The 25,297-nt window shown below is 39.1% G+C and overlaps 1 protein-coding gene across 1 annotated transcript in view; it reads right to left on the bottom strand.

The window, feature by feature from the left end:
* Positions 1-1,433: 1,433 nt before the first annotated feature.
* xpr1a (xenotropic and polytropic retrovirus receptor 1a) overlaps positions 1,434-25,297 on the bottom strand; it is a 71,306-nt gene continuing 47,442 nt past the window's right edge. Inside the window, exons 4-16 of the mRNA XM_028027558.1 lie at positions 23,576-23,677; positions 19,728-19,948; positions 19,458-19,607; positions 19,299-19,382; positions 18,720-18,801; positions 17,999-18,186; positions 17,529-17,708; positions 14,307-14,469; positions 13,157-13,357; positions 6,762-6,928; positions 6,077-6,216; positions 5,760-5,981; positions 1,434-4,949 (exon numbers count right to left, since the gene is read on the bottom strand). Of these exons, the coding sequence (XP_027883359.1) occupies positions 4,892-4,949; positions 5,760-5,981; positions 6,077-6,216; positions 6,762-6,928; positions 13,157-13,357; positions 14,307-14,469; positions 17,529-17,708; positions 17,999-18,186; positions 18,720-18,801; positions 19,299-19,382; positions 19,458-19,607; positions 19,728-19,948; positions 23,576-23,677 (1,958 nt within the window). The 3' untranslated portion in view covers positions 1,434-4,891. The remainder of the gene's footprint in view (positions 4,950-5,759; positions 5,982-6,076; positions 6,217-6,761; positions 6,929-13,156; positions 13,358-14,306; positions 14,470-17,528; positions 17,709-17,998; positions 18,187-18,719; positions 18,802-19,298; positions 19,383-19,457; positions 19,608-19,727; positions 19,949-23,575; positions 23,678-25,297) is intronic.

Genomic DNA, 25,297 nt, shown 5'->3' on the forward strand with positions numbered 1-25,297 from the left:
TTACCAATATATTGAATGAAGGGTGACGGAGAACATTTTTAGCAGGATTAATGCAAAACAAAGGGGCGAGTGTGATACAGAGCTATAGACTTGGGCTCTGACTTTAAATAGAAACTGATCATGACAGGTTTTGTCATGATCCTGAAGATTAATTATGAGGAGCTGATTAAAACCGGATAATCTTTAAAGTCTGCAGAACTTTTTCACAGGCAGTTGAATAATTATTTTAGATTACCAGACCGTAACATGGCTGTTAAAAATAATTTCTGAAGCAGGACAGATGTGACAGACTGAACATGGGAACATTTCTCATGTCTGTTGCTTTTGCATTCATCTTCATTTTTTTTTCATTTGTTCAAGGCAGAATATTGCTGCGTTAGTAGTGAATGTCTGGAAGATATTCTGGAGCTGCTTTGCTTCCTCTGGCACAAATGAAGCAAGGCATGTTGATGGAAAGCTGGTTTCAAAGAAGCACGAGGAAATCACAGATGTCTGTGAGGAACCTGAAGCTTCAAACCGGAAAATGATCTAAAAACCACCAAGGTTTCAGATTACATCCTAATTGCCTGATTTTAATGTCATTTAAAAACATCAGTATTGTTAACGGAATGGAGGAGAATGGCTTTGCTGCCTCAGGATTTCTGCCAGAAGCTGCTATCTGACCAGGAATAGCTTGTAGTGGGTCATAAAAGGAAGGAGGACAATAAGAACTAAAGATACTGGTCATGAAGGGGATACTAAGCCCTTCCTTCTGGCTCTGATTGGTTGTCTTTTGTAGCACTGGGAGGAGGCAAATTGAACAAGTTTTTTTTTTTTTTTTCACAAATTAATTTTATGTCACAACACAGGGACAGTTTTAAGAAATATGCAAACATCCTTTTATTAAAGCTCAGGTTGCAACTTTAAAGGTGGCATTTTATGTTAAACTTGGAGAAAAGTAATTTTGTCAAACTTAATTTGCAGCAAATGTTGACTTTAGATGCATTTATTAAATCTACTGGAATATGAGTGAATATTTTTAATATTGGGGACAAAACAAACTCCCGTTTGGGACATCTCTAACATTAATTGAGCTTGGTCTTGTCTCCACCAAAAAGCTGTTTTCAGGCGATAAGGGGTGAGTAACTTCTATAAATACAAGGAATGAAGGAAAAAAACGTCACCAATCTGTAAATCCTGCCAACCAGTCAGCCTAAAGAGGAGGAATGCTGAAGAATTGGCTTTGAACTGGACTGAAACATACCACACAGACCTTAAAAACAAACACAGGCGATCACAAAGAGGAAACCAACACACTCTAAAGTACCTATGAATCAGGCAAAAGGTCGGTCAGAGCTGAAGCGACGCACCACTGAAACTGAAAATGTCCCTAGGCAGAGTTTCTCATCTGATGGAGAATAAAAACAAGGTGAAAGAAGGGTCAAGAGGCAGAGTGAGTTTTAAAAATAATCATGGTTTATAAAACCCAGATATGACAGGATCACCAAAGTGTTTACAGAAATACAAAGACCATGAGAAAAACCATCATAGAACATTGGTAAACACTCAACATGTACAAACTACTCTGTAAAAGCGACTCGGGGAGAAATGTTGAGACATTTCCTCTTAAAATCACATTTAGTTTCTTGTTTTTCTTAAAGTTATCAAAGCAGAACATCCATCTACCAAACTACGGGTACTAGCACGTTCAAATAGTTCAGAGAAAGGGTACAAACGACATCAATCGGGGAGTGAAGGGTGCACACATTTAAGCACTTTTACACCATGAAGGTTTCAGCAAGCAGTGGGTAAGAAAAGAAACAAAATCAGAAAACGGGATGTCAGGGTTTTTCACCATCATTTCATCAAACACGAAACTGTACAAAATAACCCTGTTTTCAGCTTCTATGAACAGACACAGGTCATCTAAACTGATCTGGGATCAGTTTACCGACTTCTGCTTGGACCACAGTCTGTCCCTGGGCTGAACTGAAATGTGTCAAAGTGCTTCTGTCTGCAGGACAGTCACCAACAACAGATGTCACAAACGTTTTCATGCACTTTCACAAATGTACAAACAGCATAACAGCCTCAGGAATCTGCCCCCGTACTCCCGCCGTGAGGCTTTTAGATTTAAAGAAACCACCAACAAGATACAACGAAACATCAGTTCTTCTTACAAACACGTTTCAACAGCTTTACACAGGCAGAGGAAAAATCAAAATAAGTGCAGGATTGCATACAATCAACAAAAAACTCCTCTTTGCCTAAAAAATACTGCTTGTCCAGGAGCACAAATGGCTACAAATAAAAATTCATCATTGTCGGTGTGTGCAAATATTACTAATATAAACACTATGTTGAATAAATTAAGAGCTCTGTACAAAGTAAAAACAAGAGTAGCATGCAGGCAAGACGACATAACCTTTATACAAAACTGTCTGACAAGAGAGACGATGTGAGCTGTCAGCGTGTGTGTGAATGTCTGTTGCAGTGTCTGTGCAGAGTATCAATGTGGACAGAGAGGTTTTCCACCCTTTAAACTTTCCAGTTCACATTAAGATCGGATGGGAGTATAAGCGACTAGGAAACAAGACGCGTCAAGTTTTCTAGGACAACCAGGGCTCGTTGCTAGAAGAAGGAACTCACTTAAAAATTCTGGTAACATATTTGAGCAAAGCCAGCAGAGAAATAAGAGCAGACATCAGCACATTTATCTGAAGAAACCACAACACCTGAAGTCAAACAGGCGAGGCCACACTGAAGATCAAAAACATAAATGGAGCGTAGAATGATAGAAGTCTGACAATCAGCAAATAGTTCATTCACAGAAATAATAATAATTAAAAAAGCCTCTGAATTTATTCAAAAGTCAACATAAGGGGTAATCTGGCAACAGAGAGAAATCCTAGTTTCCATCAGAACCCTGATCACAGAAATCAAAGCACGCACAAACATTTCTAGAAATGTTTCTGTTTGTAAGCAGAAACCAATTCAGCAAGAAGCTTTAATTTAAACTGTTACAAAAACTTCAGTCCTAAAACTATACAACGTATTCATCTCTGGACAGTAACCACAGCGCATGAAAATTATTTTGTTTCCGTTTTTAGCTGATTAGCGTCACCTTTAATTCCCGTTTCTGCAAATTAGAACATCAGTGAAACTCATTTATTTATGCAGCTAACCAACTGTTTCATGGCAGATGTAAAGTTAATGGTGTGGGGATGAACAGCCATACACAAGTACATTGATGGAAAGTTGAGTGGAAAGAAAAAGTATGACTGTGTAATTAATGCCACACACAGAAGGACTCTGGCAAACTCTGAACACTCCTGAACAAGAGACATCAAAATCACCTTAACCTGAATAAAGAGAAAAATAAAGGCCTGCTGTTCAAAGTTCAAAGTTCAAATGAAACCAGGTGGAGCCGCACAGAATTCAACCAATTACCAGAACATTTTAGATCAAATCATGTTTCAATCTTTCTCGAGATGATGATTTCATTTTTCGCATTGCCAAAGGTATCTAAGGTATCAATACCTACATTAATGACCATAATATCAATGACTAACCATGACTGGCCAGCAAAACTGAACCTAATAGAGAAGCTATTTATTACCTAGAGGAAAACGAGATACCAAAGACAATACAAACAAGCTAGAGGCGCTCGTAGATCAACTTCCTGAAGACCTCAATTTTGTGAATTACTGAACTAAATGAACTTTCTTGTGATATTCTAATTTACTGAGATGTCCACTCATGTTTCCAACAAGCCGCAGGCTGACTACAAAATGAAGCAGATTGCAGCAGATAAACAAAACTCCGGCTCTGGTATCGTTTGACGCGATCAGGCAGACGTGATGAACAGATTTATCCTCATTTGAATCACATTCATAAGGAAGAAAACTTTGGTAACCAGTGTTAATTGCAACGCATGCACCTTAGCTGAAGTCAGTGTAAAAGAGCACTTTAAGATAACATCAGAGATTTAAAATCCTCTAATTAAGTCGGGGAGTACCTCAGGGCTCTGTGTTTCTAATAAAGACGTGGCACATTTAACGCTATAAAACACATCAACAGTCTATTAGTATAAACATCTATAGTAGTAATACACGTATATAACAAAGAAACGTCAAAGATAAGTGTTTGAATTGAAACATCTTTCATATTTTTTAAGGAACCTTTTTCATGTTTCATGTTGTAAACGCACTTTTCCTGCAAGCGCTTCAAAGGTTGCGATCGTTCACTACAGCTAAAGAAAAGAAAACATAACAAAAGGAGTATAAAAGAAATCAACAAGTTGAAACCAGTTGATTTGTTAGATATGGTGTCACGTGTTTTCAGTCCTTCCTTAGATTCCTGGTTTTAGTCTTTTATTGGCTTCATCTTCTCCCTGTTGATCCTGGAGGTGTTAGAAAGGCGTGTGAACAGTCGTCTGCAGTGAGTCCTGAAGAGAAACTCAACAAAACCCAAAACATCTCAACGTAAAAAAAAAGCCCCAAACAGACAGTAAAGAAGTCATTCTCGATAAAAGCTTTGAATCATCCCAGGCAGTGTGATCTGCTTCTGTAAGTTAAGTTAAGAAGGTTTCTTTGACATCAGTGTGAATGTAGCGTCGGCTCTCTCCTCAACAGCACCGAGATGACATGTTGCTTGTGCTTCAGCAGGTTTCTCTTCGTGTTTGTGTGTCTCTGGATTGTACTTTGTGTTTCCTATACTTCTAAGGACCAACTCTAGACACTGAGAGATTATGAAGATGAGGTAATCTCTGTTAAAATGAGGAGCTTATGCATTTTAGCGATTACACTGATGTTTAAACCAACATGTTACACTATGAAGGAGGAAAAGAACGGCGGTCCTTATAAATATAGCATGGTGTGTGTGTGTGTGTGTTTTAGATGATGGAGCGGACTCAGCTGAAGGCCTCGTCATCCGTATCTTCAATCAGCACCTTTGTGTCCTTCTTTGAGCTAAAGAAAAACGGAAAATCAGATACATTTATTTATTATTTACATCTTTCATGTTAATCTTTTTGCTTTTATTGAACTAATATTTACATAATGGTTTATTTCAGGTTACTTCATATACATTATTTCTTCCTCAACACGTATAAACCACTTAGGCTACATTCACACTGCAGCCTCAAGTGACCCAATTCCGATTTTTTTGTCAAATCGGATTTATTTTTTTTGCCGTGGTTGTTCACACTTCCAAATATATGCGACTTGTGTTATTGTTTAGGGTTTGTCACCATGTCATTGTCCTGCTTTGTTAACACTAAATAGCATGATCAAAGAGACCACAATCTTTTATTGTCTTATTTCAAAATACGTCACAAAGCTCATAGTTTCTCAAAATATCCTACTATTTTCTGTAAAATGTTATTCAAACCACTAAGGATGGAGTAGAAGTAAAACAGCTTTGTGATGTTATGTCATTATGAACTCATTCTACTCTTTGAATGGTGAGTTACAAAACTAGTGATGCTTCTTACAAAATATTTTAAAAAATTCTCTCTTTTGTTCCTAATTAAAATGAAAACATTCCCACATTAAAAGTCCCTTTTTAAAATAACCTTTACACAGGTGTTAAAGATATTTCTATTAAACCTATATTTCTCTTTTTAAAAATAGCCTTTTACTGGTCTGATGTAATATAATTTTAAAATGTTAAAACATAAATTTTTGACTAATTGATCTGTAAAATGGTATTGGAGCTACGGACATAAATTGACTTTTCAATAATATTCAAATTTTTTGAATGGGTCAGTGATTACTTACTGTGAGGAGGACAGCTGGGGGCGTCGGAGAGACAAGCTCTGGTTCCTCTTCCAGGTCTTGCCTGAACGGTTCCTGATGCCGTCTTCCTGGTCCATCATCTGCTCCAGCACCGTCTGGTCATCAGCGTTGAGCGGCGCCACCGAGATGTCTCGCACCGCTCGAAACTCGCCGCAGTTATTCAGGTGCTCGTTCTCAAGACGGAAGAAGTTCCACACGAAGCGCCTTTTAGGAAGGAAAGGAGGGGAGGATGAGTAAGTCTGAGGGCCGAGTCTGTTTGGAGCACAAGGAAAATTTAGCAACACGAGGAGAAAATGTACCTGAAGACTTCCAGAGGAGCTAGGATGGTGGCCACGATGTTGCCCACAGAGTGAGGGTCGGTCATTGTAGAAAGAGAGATCTGGACGGTCCAGGCAAAACGCAGAAGCACGTCCTCCACAATGGCAAAGTAGTAGTAGGCCTGGACAGACAGAGAGCAGGCTCAGTGGGTGCTCCTCATGGGCTAGGCAGTCAAATTTATCTCTGTTGCACAGTTTGTGTACAAGACAATTCCAAGTGCTTTACAGAAACATCTAAATAGTAAGAATTTAAAAACTGAGGTCATAAATACAGGGATAAATTAAACAATTAAGGTGTTGTCTTCATCAAAGATTCATCATATTCATGTTGGTAAGCAGTAAAGCTTTTTGAATTAATAAATTAAAGCCACATCCTTCTCAGATCCCAATGAAGATACATATATTTTACTCATTTTGTTTGGTTAAATGTCTCTTTTCTGTGGTTGCTGTGTTGACTCTGACGTACTGTGTGGAAGTGTGGGGTTAGTACTAAGTAAAATATATATAGACTTGATTTTTCTTTTGCAGAAGAGTGCCGTCTCTTTAGCGAAAGTGGATGCAGAGATCACAAACCCAATAATTACACAGTTAAACTTACTGATTGATAGGTTCAGATGTTCTGGGTGTTTCTGTGTTTTACAAGGACTCGACGTCACAGTGACTTTACCTTGTGCGGGTAAACGATTTCTTCTCTCAAGAAAGTGTTTTCTCCAGCTCCACGATCAAACAGACCCCAGTCCATAATCAGATCCCAGGTCAGAGTGTAGAGGGAGCTGATGGTGGAGAACACGATCAAAAGGTACAGAAACATGTCTGCGTCCGTGTGTCCTTGTTCTGAAATAACCACACAAAAATGTCAAATGATTTAAGGCATAACTTGGCATGGAAAAATGCTTCAATGTAATGTCCACAAGGGGGAGCTCTACAGTCATGAGTTCAGCAGCAGTGGTGGTTATGATAGATGACCTGAAGCACATGCTTTTGCCCCTTTCATTTTTTTCCACGGTGGGATTTATTTTTATCATTTGCGTAAAGATTCAGTTCATTTGTCTGCTTTAAATCACCAACAAATATCCATCACCAAAAACACACGCCTGCGTAGGGAAGCATATACTCAAAATAAAAATTCAAATTAACTGTATTCCTGCATTTCCCATTACTACTGGGGATCTTCCACATATTACCACTGCTCTAACAAAGCGTTCTTACTGAGGCTCCAGGCAAATTTGACAAGGTATATAATTAATTTGTGGCGTTTCACCAAATATAAAGCACTTTATAAAGAGCAATATTATATTTCACTGCGATTAATTGTACATCTCCTAATTCTGGTATGTTGTGAAAAAAGTAATCTTGAAATATTTGAAAGTTTGTCTAACAAATATTTTTAAGAATAAATAATCAGTATGTCACTTCAGAACCTGTCAAAATACCACATCCTAAAACTTTCATACAAGAGTTTTATTTGTATTCATGTATTCACATATGGCCATGAACCTTAATAGGAATATCCTATTCTATTCTATTAGGATGGTTATGGTCATGTTCTGATAACGAATCTGATTATGATATCATACTCAAAATGAGTAAATTATCAGAGATTTGATATTCTCTTTTATATTTTTTTCCCATTCCCAGGTTCATTTAACCTCTTATTCAGTTAGTTTGATCAACAAGAACTGATATAAACTAACCTGTGTAAAAATCTAAAGGATAAATACCATCCATCTCCATCAGTAGGTGATTTTGTTTGTTATTCATGCTGTTACAGAGCTAACTCTGCTAAGCATCCTAAAATCAGTTGCTGAGATCACAGCTCTAGAGTATTGCCCGTCACTATGACAAACGTTACTGGGCCATAACTTGTCCCAGAAATTATTGCAACAAACAGTAATAATGTTGTTTTGAGGCCGTCTTCAAGTAATATCTTGATAATGGGATAATAAGTTTGTCCTCTTAAGTAATAAACATTAAATTTGTACAGAACAGTCCTCACTGGAACTGGAAGGCATTTTAGACGTCCAATAAAACACAGCAACTAAAAACAATAAATAAAAAACACTCACAACAAAAACAGTAAATAAAACTGATTATGAAGTCACTGCAAACAAAACTGCTCTTCAAAAAATATTAATCATCAGAATGGAAATAACTCATCATGTGCAACATTTTATATTTGGGTCGTAATGGTAACGATTAGATCACTGTGGTGCCTTCAGTTTGCATAGAAATTGTTAAATCAGTTTACAGATGTCTGCTGCGTATAATGGGAGTGTTTGTAATTAGCTGTCCTCAGCAGCACCGCCGTGCACTACACGGACGAACTGTGCATGTGATCTGCTTGTTGCTCAGCAGGTGCTGATATATAAATCAGCGCCCTGTGGCCTTTCACTGTGACTCACACCAGCTTCCAGACGGAGACCAGGCTCCCTCCAATTTGTCATCGTCACCGTTTCTTCCTGCTACCAGCCAACGAGACGCCGGGGATTAGAGCGGCGACGTTCCTAACGGAGAATTACTGCAGCACCGCTCCGTTAACTGCTGCCTTCAGTGTGCTGTCTGCTGAGCAATGAGATGGAAGTAGTCCCTACGGCCACACACACGTCTCCCAGATGTAGATTAAACCTAGTCCTCCACAATAGACCCCTCAGTGGAGAATATCTACTGGTGATTTCCTCAGTGTGTTAGAGGTATTTAACCCCTTGGTGTTTGTGGAGGCCGATGCCGTTTTTCACCAGGATCCTCAGTCATTAGGAGGTTAAAATGGTGAGATGGACATTGATTGGATGCTCAGTTAGGGCAAACGCTGGTCACTGGTTCCTGTCACGCACATTCAGTCCACACACAATCAAACACAGAGCAGAGATTGTTGTTCACAGGAGCCTGGGCCATTACAGCGATTTAGCTGGAGCTCATTTTATCTAACATCCCACTGAAATAAATTCAAAACAAGAAGAGTCAGTCACTGCTGTTACAACGATATCTCATCTGTTCCCATGGGAACACGGTTCTTCAACAAGGTATAATAGCTTGTTTTTAAAGCAGTTTGGGTTTAAGGTGGTCAGGTTAGAACAGTCACACTGCAGTTTGAAGAGCTTCTCGTTTTGTAAATACTCTACTGAGAGTCGGCATGCAGACACTGATAATACACCTGTCCTAATCCTGTTATTTCAAGTCAAGCTATCAGGAATGGAGGGCCGTCTTGGGAACTAGTGGATAATGGAAATTTCAGCTCCTGGCTTAAAGACCCTTCCTGCAAATCCGCTTCAACCTTTTGTCTTTTTGAGCTGTCAGGCGTGAAATTATGGCTAATAATACAGAATCATGCTCTGGCAAAAACATAAGGTAACCAAATTAATCTCATTTTAATATATTTATTGTGATTAAATTTGGAGGCTGAGTGAGGTTTTTGCTTCAGAAAAAGGCATTTAATTTTTCCTGAATTTGTCTTTCTGGTTCAGTTAATGTGCTTCAATCTGTTTCATCTAACCATACCTTTATATCCACCTATCACAACATTTCTGATGCAGTCCGCCTGCACAAGAGAGACACTTCCATCCGACCTTCAGCCTGAATCTGAACCCAGACATGCAATGATTGCTTTTGGCGAATTGGAGTTCAGGGAGGCAGTCAGAGACTAAACTCTGAGTCTTTTATCTTTATCAGTAAAGGCGTGAGTGCAGCAATTCCTCTGGATAGTAAACGAGGGGTCAGCAGATGAAATTAGGTTACAAAAGCTGACAGTTTTGAGTTTTTTCTACTCCAATAGAGTCCAGCAAACCAAGCTACGCTGTACTCTTCACAGTCAGTCTCTCACAGAGAGTAGCAGGCCTGGCATTATTCTTTGGGAATATGCTGTGGATTTCCCAGACAGAGAGATGTAGTCTATGATGCCCTCAATAATTACTGGCATCCCCAGTGAAGAAGTAAACAAAAGCTTTTAAATAATGGATTTTTATCAAGACACGGAGAACCAAAGATGTTGGTCGATGCTACAATTAGCCCGCAGCAACCTTAGGAGGTTTTTTTGAGCAACTAAACCACAAACATTTCTCATCATACTGTTCCTAATAAGATGCAGAATAAAGTGTCCAATAAACTGGATGACATGTTGCTTTGTATGTTCAGTGCAGCTGGTTGTAAGAAGGCTAGAGCTTGTCTTAAATGCTAACAAGAAGACGTTTCAGTCGCCAAGAAATCCCAGAAGTTAAAAAGCAAAAACTTTAGGACCTCCGTCCATCATTCTTGTTACAGAAAGCTACTAAATGTGTTGCATAGCTGTGAAGCAGCTTATAGTGAGCTAAGTATATAACCAGGCAATGTCAGCGTTTTCATAAAAAGCCGTTATAAACCAAACATTTGAACCTGTGAAGATACATTTAAAGGCAGTTACTGTCTCAGAAATTTGTATATAAATGGATGTTTTCCCATTGAAACTAAAGTAAATCAAAAGAGTACGTTCCATCCACTGACATCCCATATGAACTGCTTTAAAGCACAGAAAGAAGTCACATCACATTCTCCGTTCTTGCAATTAAAAACAAAGCAGTTCCTCCTGCCTTCATTTAAAGATGTTTGGTAAATCCCAATAAATCTGGAATGATAGAGTTATGCTGCATGAGGCAGGTTTGTGTATTGCTTTGCACAGAAGCAATACACTTTTACAGACACAGCATATTCCTACATGGCTTTTGTAAGCAAGCACTTTTCCTGTTGGGTAATTTGCGTGGCAAGCCTAGCAGAGCACAGGAGGAGGATTAGCATGTAGCAGGAGCATGAAGGATGCTGAAACAACTCATAAGAGGAGTGCAGTGTGCTTGCTAACTCTCTGATTTAAGTGTTTGCTAAAGGCTTCTTCTTTCAAATTCAGATGAACATTTTTAATTTGGGGCTGTCGTACTGTTTCCATTTTGATAAAAAATCCTAATCGGGTGTGTTTGTAGTCATGGGCTCGAATGCATCACTGAATTTAACATTTACAATAAAATGTAATTATAGCGATATCATAACTTTAACAGTAGAAATAACTACTGTTATTTAAATAACAGTAGTTATTTCTACTGTTAAAGTAGAAATAACTTTCTTTCTTTGTAATCTGCTGAGATTACAGCTTCATGATGGAGTCCAATCAGTCATTCATAGCAGTGAAGTGAGGGACTCTCTAAAGGAAATACGCTCAGGCTTCTGGACAACATGTGAATTGTTTCTGTTTCAGACCAACAACACAAACAGAGGATCTTGTAGTGGTATATACAGAATTAACACACCTTTCTAATTCTGCAGCTTCAGATCCGTAAAAGGTGTCGCTGGTCAATTAATTAAACTCAGCTCCGCAGCAGAGTGCTCCATGATTTATTGGCATCCTGATGCATTTTTCTCTTCCTGCTTTCCCAGATCTAAATGTGGGCTCTGACTCACACAAATCAGGGGGGCGGTCTGACAGCGAGGAAACACTTAAACCTGCCGGCTGTGATCAGGATAGCAGCAAAGGTGACACGAGACACCGGGACATCCGCCAGATAATGACTGGCATCTGAGGCACCTTTTACAGCTGGACCCGGTGGTGAGAACATGACACTGAGCGGCTCTACCGGCGCTGCAGAGTAATGCAGGAAGACTTGGCGCCAGTTTAGAGGAAGCGCAGCTGGAAGAGTTTTTAACCAAATCTAAGTATAGATGCAGAATATTTTGATACTGCTGCTTGAATTGATCCCTTAAACAAGCTTTAAAATCTGGAGGAGCTGCTGCTGCACATGATTCTTAAAATATCTCAACAACAGGTGATTTCCTTAACCATCATCATCCATGTGAGATTCCAACCTCCTCCTCTACTTAACCAACGCTTGGCCTCAGTCTCCATTACATGCAGGATGAAAGACAGCTTCACAGAGAATAACACATGAAGAGAGGCCATTAATGGAAGAGCGCACAGGCTTCAGAATGGAGGAGGAAGAAGGATATGGTTTAATGGACGTCTTTCCTACCGAGCAGTGGGTTTAAAAAGAAAATAAAAGACGGATTTGTCTGCCTCAGTCTCTCAGCTTGGGTTCATTCAATACGACCGGCGGTCAGCATGAGAAGCAAATGTATTGATTCAAGTTTTTACCGCAAAGGAATAAAGTCAGAGCGAGACATAACATTTAGCATTTTGAAAGGCTGCAGATTAGGTTCCACAGCTGGCATTTTGCAGAAAAATGAATCTGTTTGCAGGGAAAATGCCAGAGATTAAATACGTGTCGGGTGAAATGATTGCTTTGAGTGTGGCAGAGGGGACAAATCTCCAAGATTTTGATGGAGACTGACCTAATAATTATGATTTATTTTTTCCGTTTTGAAAACAAGCTCCAGTCTAATTGTAAAGTTGTCAGCCAGAGAGTGACTGGACTATTAATACAACTTTTTCTTCATGTTTTTTATTCTCCTGCGAAAAGAATTTGAAATGCAATGTTTCTCATTTTATCTTCTTCTCTTTATTTGTTGTCCAAAGTACATTTCTGGTCTCTCTAACCTCTTGCCCTGAGAGTGAAACTACATTGTGAGAGCAGAATCTTGTTTATCCGCAGCTCGGCTTGACAAACCTCTCCTGTTGCATTATAAAGCTCTGGGCACAGAGTAGGAAACCGACGCCGGCTTCCAGCAATTGCACTCAAGGTCACCTCTGCTTCCCGAGCACGCACACACACACACACACACACACACACACACACACACACACACACACACACACACACACACACACACACACACACACACACACACAGACACACACACCCACACACACACACAGACACACACACCCACAAAAGACTCAGAGACTTGTGTGTTGACATGCCCCTCTAACACAGCAACACATCAGTACTGCTGATTTAAAGCTTCAAAAAGTCTTACATCTCTCTTCAATGCGTCTGCAATGATTCAAAACAGGAATTTACAGCAAGCAGTGCGTTTGGGAACCGATGTGTTATCATCTTTGCTCAGCACAAATCAAATCGAGTACGGGAAGAGATGAGTCATAAAACGGACATCTCCCTGCCTTAATGCGTCGTCTGTCCCGAGTCTTACCCTGGTGTGTGATGTAGAGAGCTGCGAAGGTGACAACAAAAAAGGTGGTGGAGTATTTGCCGGCGTTGACCAGGTGTGGGAAGGCCCTCTTGGTGTCACGGTAACGCCTCAAGCATTGGATGAAACGAAGCCAGGCGGGCAGACACTGGATGATGGCGCGCAGGCCGTACCAGTAGCTGTGGCAGATGTGGTGACCGGAATCTAGAATACAATACAGCAATGTTACAGTTTCCTCTGAGGACAGAAACGGTCTTCATTATGAGGGTCAGTCATTGACCTCTGTGCGGCCAAACATTTACAAGCCATTAGCTCTGAGTTAACTAGCAGGATGGAAGCAGAGGGCACCAATTAGCATCGTGTCTGTCATATTTTATGTCAAAAAATCTGAACACTTTACACCCAGCTCATTCACACAATGTCTTGCAACAGTGCGCCTTTAAAAGTTCAAGTTGTGTGAATACTTTTGCAAGGCACTGAAAAAGTTCAATTATCACTTAGAAGGCTTCAAGATGAGGAGGAGCATCTCAGGGTGAACAGTGGATTCCAATCAATGAACGGGATCACACAAAGTGACAGACAACAATTCACACTCACACCTACAGGCATCACAGTGTTACGCATCATCTAGATACAGATTTCTATTCTCTGTAGGATCAATTCTCTCACCCACTAAACAAAAAGAAAAAAGTGTTCCTTTTTAAGCATGAATCCAGTTTTTCATGCAAGATCATTTCCTCCTTTTAAGCTCAGGTTGCTTAAATTTAAAGACCATATTTTATTTTAGAAATTATGTGAGCCCCTGATATATTAATCTACCCAAAGTGGGTATTTCTGCAAGCATTTAAAACACAAAGTACAACCATAACTAGTATTTATTCCCAAAAATGACAAAAATAAACCCTGAACATCCAGAGTTTAAACTGCAGGTCTTATGAGAAGAGTACATAAAAATTAAAGATCTGAACAAATTCAAGGTGAAGGACAAAAAATATACATATCTAAGAGCAAACGTTGAGAGGAATATACCAGTCAGTGGGCAGGTTGCTAGTGAATCACAGGTTAACACAGCTTTGGGAGTCACTGAAAGGTTCCAGCCAAAATTCAACGGAGCAACCTTTTAGCTGTTGGCCGATCTGAATCAACACCTCACCTGGAGGAATCAGCCCCTTGCTGCTGCTCCACTGCAACTCAAAGATGTAGAAGCAGATGAGATACTCGAAGTCCATGAGTACAACCACCAGAGAGTTGAGCTGATCTGCCAGCCAGAAGTCTGCAAATTCCACCCGATGAAACGGTGCAGTGAAAACACGAAACTGGAGACAAACCAGAGAGGAAAGACAGCAGGTGAGGAGAGGGCATGCACAGAACTCCTGAAATGGAAAATGGTCGGTACATTTCAGAAAAAAAACTTGGATGACCTTACTAAAGCGAGCTGTAGCTCGGATATCAGACTCAGTTGAAGCTGCTCCAACAGGAGGACAAAAATAATTCAATAATTAGTGAGAAGTATTTCTGGAGAAACCTTAAGATGGGGAAAAAGCTCTGAATAATTGGAGACACAAAAGAATAAATCCTCCAGACTGCCTTATCGGCCCTGCACAGGATGCTGAGGTGAGTCACGGTTTGCGTTGGTGTTCATGTTTTATTTGTGTTGCTAATCAGTGGAGAAATGCACGGGCAGCCAGGAAATGCGTCTATGGGAATGTTATTTGGGATACGGCTTTGGCAGGAGCTGCAGCTATTGACCACATTTGTAAAATGATACAACCCTGCTCGACTTTTTCCATTAACCCCGCAGGCCTCCTCTGACATTCAGCCGGTGACTGTATGCTGCTCCCCATTTACAGTGTCAGAGAAAAACCACACATACCCTCAGAAAAAATTGATCGTGCCAATCAAAGTGTGTATTGATCAGGAGGATTTTGAACTTATTTCCACTCTGCGTTGATGTCTTAAGGCTAATCCTGCTGTGCTTGTATGGTCAGGTTTTCATTTGCTGAATAAACACTACTGCATGTTACAACTGCAGCAGTTTGTTCTAATACATTTTATGAGTGGTTTCTATTAAAGAATATAGGAGCTCTTATGGCAACATACAGCCCAGCAAACTGCAGACTGAAATGTCTAATAAATCTCCCATTTTCTAAGAGATATCCTGCATTAAAATAATAAGAAATAGTCCTTTTTGTTTTAAAAACCCCTCATACGATTGTAATGGTGCCAAATTAATCAAGGCTGATTACAGCCTCATCACTGGGGGAGGGCTGAGCAAGAATACTGGGAACTGTGGGGCGCTGCGAAGCAAAGACAAGATATGAGGAGGGGGGTGTGTATAGGCGAGAAGGAGGACGAGGGACAGAGGAGCTCAGGGCATCAGCATGCTGATAGATCTATGCCTGTAATGATTGCACAGTCACAGCCTCCATCTCCCCTGAGACGAGGCCCGTTCTATTATTCCTCAACCTTTGGCCCCATTCTCACTCCAGTCGCCCCAAAACACACCCACACACACGCCTGCACACACCCCATCCTCTGTTCTGCAGCGATGTAGCACAGCTCAGACAAAGAAAGCAGTTTAATAAACATGCAGCTGGAGACAGATATCTGGATTGTACCTGCATTCATTGAGAAGATAAAATAAAGACACACACGTCCCTCACACCCTTTTGGTACATGCTTCAGTTTCAGAACATAACAGCAGGAAAATACACCGCTCTATAAAAAAAGAAACTCACGCAAGGCTCAAACAAATCAGATTTTTCTTCAAATTCAAAAGATTAAACGCACTGAGATTACTAGTCCTTTAAATGACTTGAGAAAGCTCAGATGATGACACAATGGGTTTAGAAGCTTAAACAAAGCCATACCTGTGGATGCTTTTAAAGGCAAAGCCTTGAGTTGTGTGACATTATGGGAAAACAAATAGATATCAAGACAAGAATTGTAGACTTCCACAAGTTTGGTTCATCCTTTACTAAAACTACCAGGTGCCTAAAGGTCTAAAAAAAATACATAGCAACATAAAACACTGTAAGACATTACAGTTTGCCAATGAAATCAGGGGCAAGGACGTTTTTCCAAAACATCAACTTGTCCCAAAATTCAACCAAAAGTTTCATCATCTTCCTGTGTTGGCCCGTGTTGACTAAACGTCCAGGAATGTTTTCCGTCTCAACATCTACCTCTTTGGCATCATCAAAACAGCATTATTCATGTAAATTACGCCCTCAGGAACGAAACAAAAATCTTCTCCCTCAGCAAATTGTTGACCGACATCTTGTTCAGTCAATAAGTGCGACAGAGAGGCTCCGATCATGAATATCAAAAACTCTGATTTTCAACGATACAACCATAACACATGATTTTGTTTATTTTAGCAATAAAACTTCAGAACATATGGAAATTTGCATAAGCTACTACCAAAGAATGTAACTGTAATAATTTTTAATGGATTTTATGTTCTTACGTTTGTTGTTATACAAACTCAGACTGTGATATTAAACAACCTGCTGCTTTAAAAACTGTTCCTCCAATTGGAAATCCCCTAAAGGTGAGCATGCCAAGTGAAGTCACGTGTGTTTCTGTACAAAGATGATGAACTGCTTCCGTGTTACATAATAGAGTGTCAGATTACTTCTCTGGATGCCATGGCGCTGCTCCGGAGCCTGTGTGGCTATATTGATCCCAGTGGCACGGCGGTTTCTTTTGAAGCACAGCTTAGTCTCTGCTCTCGCGGTTTCTGACCTTGGGCTTTATGCACTGAGATTTATTCAGACATCTTCAATCTTATTTCAGAGCATCAGATGCGCTGCACAGGCTGGATGGGGTTAGGAGTGAGACTTATGTGTCACTCACAAGAATGTCAAAACAGCTCACTGATATAAAACAATACAATAGATCAGTTTTATTCTTTTTATTAACTCATGTATAGCCCTGTCATAATAATCAATAAATTGCATGATAAATTAAAACAAACTCAATAATTTCCATTGGCATGATTCATTGTGCTTTTTCTCTCCCTCTTTGTGTTTTTTTAACCAAAAACTGGATGATAAAAGTCTTCAGTTTGGTGTTTTGGTCTCAGCTAGCCCTTTTTTTAAAGGTTAATTTTGTTTACCAAGACTTCAAAATTAATTTTATTTGTTGTTTTATTCCTTTATTTTGGATATTTAAAAACGACTTGGATCTTGATATGTTACTTAAAAATGGTCTCAAAACAACAATATTATCGTTTATCGCAATGACTTCTGGAACAATTTATCATCCAGCAAAATTCGTTATCGTGATCAACCTACACTATATAAAATACTATAAAAATATCTTTAAAAAAAGAAAATTAAAAAAAAGGACTCTAGTTAAGAAGGTGACCAACCAGCAGTTTGATGAGCCAGAAGCGGGATTTGTAGTAGCAGGTTTTAAATGGGTTGATGAGGAAGAGCACCATGAAGCCGTAAAGAATGAGAGGGTTGACCTGCATGGGGAGGTAGGTGTACTCTGAGTATAGACACGAGAGGATGCTGAGACACCATAACACACCCAGGAAACCAGCAATCTGCAGCAGAAACATAAACAGAGCCACATTAAACGAAAGCGCCAATAACATTTCAATACAATCAATACTGTAGAGTGACCTAAATAATGAAACACAAACTGAGAAGTGTGGGTTTTATATTTCTGCAGGGTTAACTTATTTTAAAACATTTATGCTCTTGAACAGGACTAAACAACATCAATAAATCCAAGAGAATAATAAAAACATTGCTTTTACTAATATGAAAGTAAATTTAATTTTGAAGAGACGCCTGGCTGGGTTCAGTTGTTTGTGCTTCTGCCTGGGCTAACCTCAAACAGGTGCTGGTGTGACAAGTTATCTCGAGGGTCAATCTCAAAGATGAGGACATGGTTGACTCCATTCTGTCTCCAGCCGTAGGTGTTAATCCCCAGCAGGAAGAGGAACTGGATCAACAGGAAGCCGCCACGATAGATGCGCACCAGAGGCCAAATGTTCTCGTAGCGAGTGACAACAGCACCTAAAAGAAACCAGAGCAGGGATGAAAAATTAAACAGTGTGCTTGAAAATAATCTCCCAAACTGGCTTCTGTGGTAAAGATATGTAACAAGCTTTAAAATAAATGTTTGTTTTGGGATTTTTACAGAAAAAAAACAACTTTTAATTTGACTAAACATTTTTTAATAAATCATTATTTTCACAAAATCACAGGTACCACAAATATCGGTATCTCTTCTGAATCCCATAAAGTAAATATACAATGGTCCTTTAAAAGAACACCCTACTAATAAAAGATCTTTGTGTTGATAAACTTTTAAATAGTTATTTATGACTCAATGTTTTATAAATGCAACGTGACACATTTTCTCTTAGGATGTGTCCTGGCCGACCCGGTTGATGTAGGCCGGTTCGGTGTGGAAGACTAGAGGTGAGCAGCTGTGAAATTGGATGGTCTAGCCTTCAGATTAATTAAAAATATAAAACACATAACAATGAAATATAAGAGAACGGTATAATAAAATATATATATATGTTATTTAAAATATGACTCACCAGTGAGAATAAAGGCGACAACCAGAATGATGAAGAAACCACAGAAGAGACCCACTCTGAAGGTCGTCCAGGCCAAAGCAGGCTGAGCCGGGCAGAGAAAACACAGAACTACTGTATTTAATAAAGACAGCTTTATAATGCACTTAGCTTAAAAAACTAACTCACAGGTGCTACTCAGCCATATTCCACGTTTTAAAGGGAAAAAAACAAATAATTTGGCTGATTTTATTCGCTTCATATGTTCAATTTATTACATGCATACTTTTTATGTGTGTGGATCTCAAACAATTTCTGTTCGAAATAACAGAAATCAATGACTAAAACAATGGGATTAAAAGGCCCACAAACACATGTAATATCCAAACAATATCTTGTCTGATGAATAGCATGAATTGCATATAACAGACTAGAATGGATGGTTTCCTCTCTTACCCTTTCACTTTAGCTCATAAAAACCTTTTTACATTGTGTTGGCATTGTAGGATTACATCAACATATTTGCCTGTGTAACTTAAAATAAATACAGCAGAAATTTCAGAAACAAAGGTGCAGTAAACATAATAATCAGTTGATACTGACCTGAGCTGCCCCCAGAGGAGGAACTCTCAACCTCTTCATAGCTCTCTGACGATCTCCTTCCTCCAGCTCTGTGATGACCAGAGTCTAGCCACAGAAGAATATCATCAGCGTATAATCTTTATTTTGTATTTGCGTGTTTGTGGAGATGTGAGCAGTCACCTCTGTCTCAGTGATGAGCTGAGTAATCTTCTTGCAGGTGTAAAAAGGAGCCACATCCACATGAGCCAGACGCCATTCAACTCCACGAGTCGTGTCCAGGATCTTGTCATGTTTTTTCACGATTTTACGGAAACCAGTGAAGTTCAGGTTCTGAGGAGAGCATACGTCCAAAACGTTATGTAAGATAGTAATCAGACATGCTGCTGCATCTCTGATTACTTATCAGACATTATCAGAGTAGCGATAATTCTCTGTGTGTGTGAAGGGAACCTGGTAGTTCTGGAGCAGGATGAGGCTGAGGTAGAACTCGCTGAAGGCTAGCTTCAGGTCCATGATGTTGTGGTGCTTGGAGCGCTCCTCCTGCGTCAGGTGGAACAACGTCTTGCGTTTGCGAAGGCCGTACGGAGTGTTTTGCTCTCGCTGGGCATCCATTGATGACTGCAGCTCATTTTGCAGCGTTGCAAACCGTCGCTGAGCTTCAGCGAGCTTTTCTGCAGACAGAATGATGAGAATGTGCTGAAAACTCTAAAGTTAGTTTGCATTTCACACAGCACAGACCAATCTTTAGACGAAAGCTTAGAGAGAGGAACAGATATATTCCAGTCTGTAGAAAATGTATTACTGAGAAGTCACAGCAAGCATTGAGTGATCAATTTTTCTTATCAGAAAGATAAAGTAATAAACTAAAACCAACAATATAGAAACATTGAGAAATCTGGTACTTATTAAAGAGGAGACATTTCAGCTGTTCCAAATGCTGAGGAAAGGTTTCTTCAAAGAGCATCAAGAAGCTACAAGAATTTGCCGAGTAATGGGGAACATGTTCATCTTAAAATCCTCTTCTCTCCAGTTACTTCCAGGAAACAAAAGCACATGGGCTGAGATGGCATGTGAAAGCTGCATAGAGAGTGAGGAACCACTTTCTGGGTCAAAGATAGGTTAACACTTCCTCAAAGGAGTAACATAGTTCCTTGTAACCTGTATGACTACAGTCAAATGTTTTGGGTATCCTTCTCCAAACTTCTCGCAGTGGTTTGATTGAATTTTGGTCCAGTCCTCCAGACAAAAACAATGTAACTGAGACATTTTGTGCTTGGAGTCATTGTTTATTTGCACCCATGTGTGCCCAAGTTTTAACATCCCATCTAACGCCTTGATATGTTACTTCACTCTTTCCAGTATATTTTTTGTCCTCAAAAACATGCTTCTAGACAGAACCTGTCTGTTTCCTGAAGATGGTTGGAGATTCTCCTGGTGTTCATACTTGAAAAGGTTAACCTGACACCTTCAGGTGCCTCAAAATTAAACCAGATTTCTCTTACTGAAACCTTGGAGAGTTTTGTATTTTTCCATGTCGGTTAAGGCGATGTGTTTGAGGTGTTGTCATAAAATGCATCCACAGGTTTGCCTCCAATTAACTAAAATGTTACTAAACCTGTCATTATGAGGATTTTCTCTTTATTTGAAGGGATCGAAATGTTAATGTATGTAATCTTTTGAACTGAAAAAAATCTCTGCCATTAAACAAGTTTACTTTACAAAACAAAAACATTTTGAAATTAATATGGTAATCCTAACTGACCTAAGACTGGAAGTCAGATTTAACATCAGACAGTGGTGAAAATAGGTTATGTATGCAACAGCAGACAAGAAAACAACACATATATTATGTTATGATTCATGCAGTCAGCCTGACAGTCTGGGAAATCAAGGCTACAGCGGCTTCCTACCCGTCCTTAAATTAATAAAGTCACACTGCTGATGCTGAAGGCTCACTGGTGACTTTCACGCTTTGTTGCTTGAACTCACCCTGACACACAATCACACTACCTCCCTCTCAGGAATGCCACGGCTCTTTATTGACAACTATATTCTTGGTAATCCTCTTGCTTGAACTGTGCAATCCGTAATAACAATTCATGACAACAAAAGGAGGCTTTGAGAAGCCAGTACACCCAGTGCCCTCTGAAAGCAGATTTAGAGTAAACCTGGAGTCTGGAGTGAAGGAGAAAAACAGAAGACATTATCTATGTAGCTAATGAACCTTGCAGCTGGTGGTTTAAATTTCAACTAAAGTGGGTTGAGTGAACCATTTTATTCGACCTCAGTTTGGAAACACACACAAGGTGAATATTTGTAATAATAAAACAACTGCAAATTTTGACAAAATTTAGTCCTCTTCTTGGATTGTGAAACATACAATATTGAACCTGCAGTCCAAGAGTCAGGATTTTAGCGCAATGCAGTAGAATGGCTTTAAGAGGTCAAGGACCCCTTTCAGAGGGAGATACAGACACAAAGAGCGATGTGGAGGCAGGTTGTTCATGTAAAGTCAGCACACATTTATCTCCATCTCTCTACGGTTCAATCAACCCTGAAATCCTTTTTAAATAGCTACACAAGCACACACGCACACCCCAACAGATATGAGATAAACGCACTTGCTGGGCAAAACTGTGGCCTTTCCTCTTTCCTCCTTCTGTGTTGATAGTAAACAAACTGGGTGAAATAATGTTTTCATGCTAAACATTTACCCTCGTCAAACGAACTGCCTGCTGAAGATACAGCGAACAACTCTAATACTGATATAGCATGACCCCCCCTGCTGTTGCACTAAAATGAAGAGGATGTATCCTTTACTGCTTTTTCTTTTTAAAATCTCTAAGATTCAACATTGCTCTGCTCCTATGAAGGTTTAACCAGCACTTACTTATAAAAAGCACCAAACTTTTGCTGTAATCATCCATAGTAGATAATGGACCTAAATAGTAAAATGTACTTTAATGCAGGTCCTCTTAATCCACATAAGTTTGCAAGTTATTATATTGCTAAATGGGCTACTCCACTCTGCTGGGAAAGAAAGACTTCCATTACTTCAGTAACAAAGCATCTTTCTAACTATGAGCTGAGTGACTTATACTCATTTTACTGCTTTTGCCATCAATCAGCCTGTAATGTCCCATCGTTATGAGCTGGGACAATCTTCCCAGTTAACCTTGTCCCTGCGCTGACCCACCTCAGGACGCAGTTTCGCAGATGGCCTAAGGAGGAGGCAGCGTCTGCCTTTACTGCAGACACATTTCCATGAACTCAAGTTCTAGAAGTACCCGTCTGGTACCAGAATATATTATGGAGAACATCTCAGGTTACACAGCACACACGCAGTCTCACTTGCTTCTTGAAATACATGCATGCTTTCTCCCGTAAGCATGACTGCTAGTGACCTGTTCAGTCTAATGACTAAGACTAAACCCAGTGTTATCTAGCAATATCTAGCAATATTTTTTCCTTGCATCCCAAGTAATGAAACTGGTTACAAACCCTTGTGCAAGAGTCATAATTTAATTCTGACTTTCAATACACTCTGTGCAAATGTTTATGCTGTATGCAATTTTTTTCTTCTGGGGAAGAAGAAGGGCTTTCACTAAATCAAATACAACTGTTGTTAAAGAAATAACATTTTATTCCTATGTTTAATGTTTTTCTTAGTATTTTTTTTTAATAACAAAAACACATTTTGTTGATCATGTTTGATTTGCCAAAGAAAAAAAATAAAAGGGTGAAACATCCAAGGGAATAAATACTTTTTATAGGGAATGTAATTGATCAGGCTGATTGGATTCATTCTGATTTGCAGTATGTTTATTTGAAACTATAAGGTATGGCTACAGTGACAATTTCTTTTACAGCGACAAATCTGATGTCAATATGAATCAAATGTACTTTTATTTCTGCTCCAAAGTTAAACATAAACTTTGATGTTAGACTCTAACATCAAAGTTTATGTTCTAACAGTTATGGCTCTAACAGTTAGAGCCATAATAAAAAATTACCAGAGCCTGTATCAGATCTAAAGTTGCTTGTCTCAGCAGCTCAAAAAATTACACTTTATTAGCTGATCATAAGCAAGCCCCTTTATAAAAGCAGAAGCGTTGAAAGTTTTCCAGTGTTGAGCAGCCAGAAGCTTGATTTTCTATTTGTAAAAAAAACTATTTACATTTATAACTTGTAACCTGTTGCAAACCAAAATGAGACTTGGTCAAATTCACATTCCAAAAAAAGGCTCAACTGATTTATTTATCTTCATGACCCAGAGAATTTGTGGAGTAAAGTGGTACCTGAATAGAACGTGTTGATTTTCAGAAGCTCCTTCTCACAGTTCTGGAAAAACCTCTCCTCAAACTTAGCGTAGTATCGCTTCACTGTGTCTTCATCTGTGACTGGAACAAAAAGCAAAAAAGAAGCAGACAGAAGATTATTGACTTTTTTCCCCCAAGGAAACAAGTATGTGTGAGAGACTATAACATTTCATAGTTCATCTATAGCTTTCACACAACACAGAACCCACAATCACTGGGGAGGTGGGAAAGCTTAGTTTATATTAACTAAGCTTCCTTCAGCTGAGAGATGCTGAAGGATGAAACCATATTAAGACATTTTGAAAAGAATGAGATGAGATGTGATGAGAAGTCTAATGTAATCTAACGTAATGGTGTTTTACACTATATCTATGTACAAGAACCATTCATGGAGTAGAGTAAAGCATCTTGCCAATAAACTCTAGAGTAGTGGAGACATTCAAGTTGTCAAGAAAATCCGAGCTCATCCCACTTCCCCATGCTGGAGATTTTAGTTTAACAGTAATAATAAATAAAGTTATCTTTAAAATGAATCACTCAAGTGACATCAAGGCCCAACAGTAGACTTAAGTGTCAATAAAGTTAGTTTAACAGTAATAATAAATAAAGTTATCTTTAAAATGAATCACTCAAGTGATATCAAGGCCCAACAGTAGACTTAAGTGTCAATAAAATAAATCTGGTTGTGTGTGTTGTTTTTGTCTCATGCAAACTTTGCTTTAATTCTACATTTTTCTATCTAATCATAAGAAATCATAGTCAGTCAGAGAGATTCATGAAACAAGAAAAGCAGGTTTCCTGGAAAAAGAGGAAGTTTCCAGCCTGCAGATTTATAAAAATAGCTGAGACTATTCCTTAGTTTAAAGTATGAAAGTTTTAAAAAATTAAATCTAAACATTATTAGTAATTGGATAAGATTCAAAGTAAAATACTTATATGAATATTGGTTTACTTGTAATAATACACTTATATTTGTGGGAACTACAAGAAAAACAAGTAACTGTAACTTTAGTAGTAAATAATTAGAATCATGTATTATTCTTGGTTTCTTTTCAGAAAAACATCTGTAATAACTCACATTAAGATTATAATAAGAATAATTAATAAGTTATGGTTATAAAATCATAAATGAATGATAGATCAGAGAAGCTGAAGAAAATAAATGTGATATAAGTTATGGTTATAAAATTATAAATGAATGCTAAATCAGAGAAGCTAAAGAAAATAAATGTGATATAAATGTGATTTTGACATTAAACTTGAAATGGTGTAAAAAGGTGTAACTGCAATTAAACATCACTGATATGTTGGAGGTAGAGAGTAGGTGAAAGGTTGTGCAGGCAAGGGACACAGGAGGTTGAGCAACCCTGAGACATTGGCACAGACATCAGGAAATGTCTGTAAGACAGTGATGGATATGAGATCATCTGTCTAAGCAGACAGCAGGCGCACCAAGGGGGTGGATGAACCCTATATAAGGTGAGTGCAAAAGAGGAACCGTTCGTTGGATCCTCCGGGCAGCTTCGAGCCAAGATCGAGATGGACAAAGAACTCTGCAGCTGAAGAAGAGCCGGGGCCACGGAGCCGGAGACTGTCCTGCACATGGAGACCAACCCGTCTGGCCCACAATCTGTGGCTTCGAATCGCACTTCTCTCATCGGCTGGGTTCAGACCCCAAAGACAAAGATGAAGACAAAGACA

The sequence above is a fragment of the Xiphophorus couchianus genome, chromosome 9 (genome assembly GCF_001444195.1).
Source record: "Xiphophorus couchianus chromosome 9, X_couchianus-1.0, whole genome shotgun sequence".
Taxonomy (NCBI): Eukaryota; Metazoa; Chordata; class Actinopteri; order Cyprinodontiformes; family Poeciliidae; genus Xiphophorus; species Xiphophorus couchianus.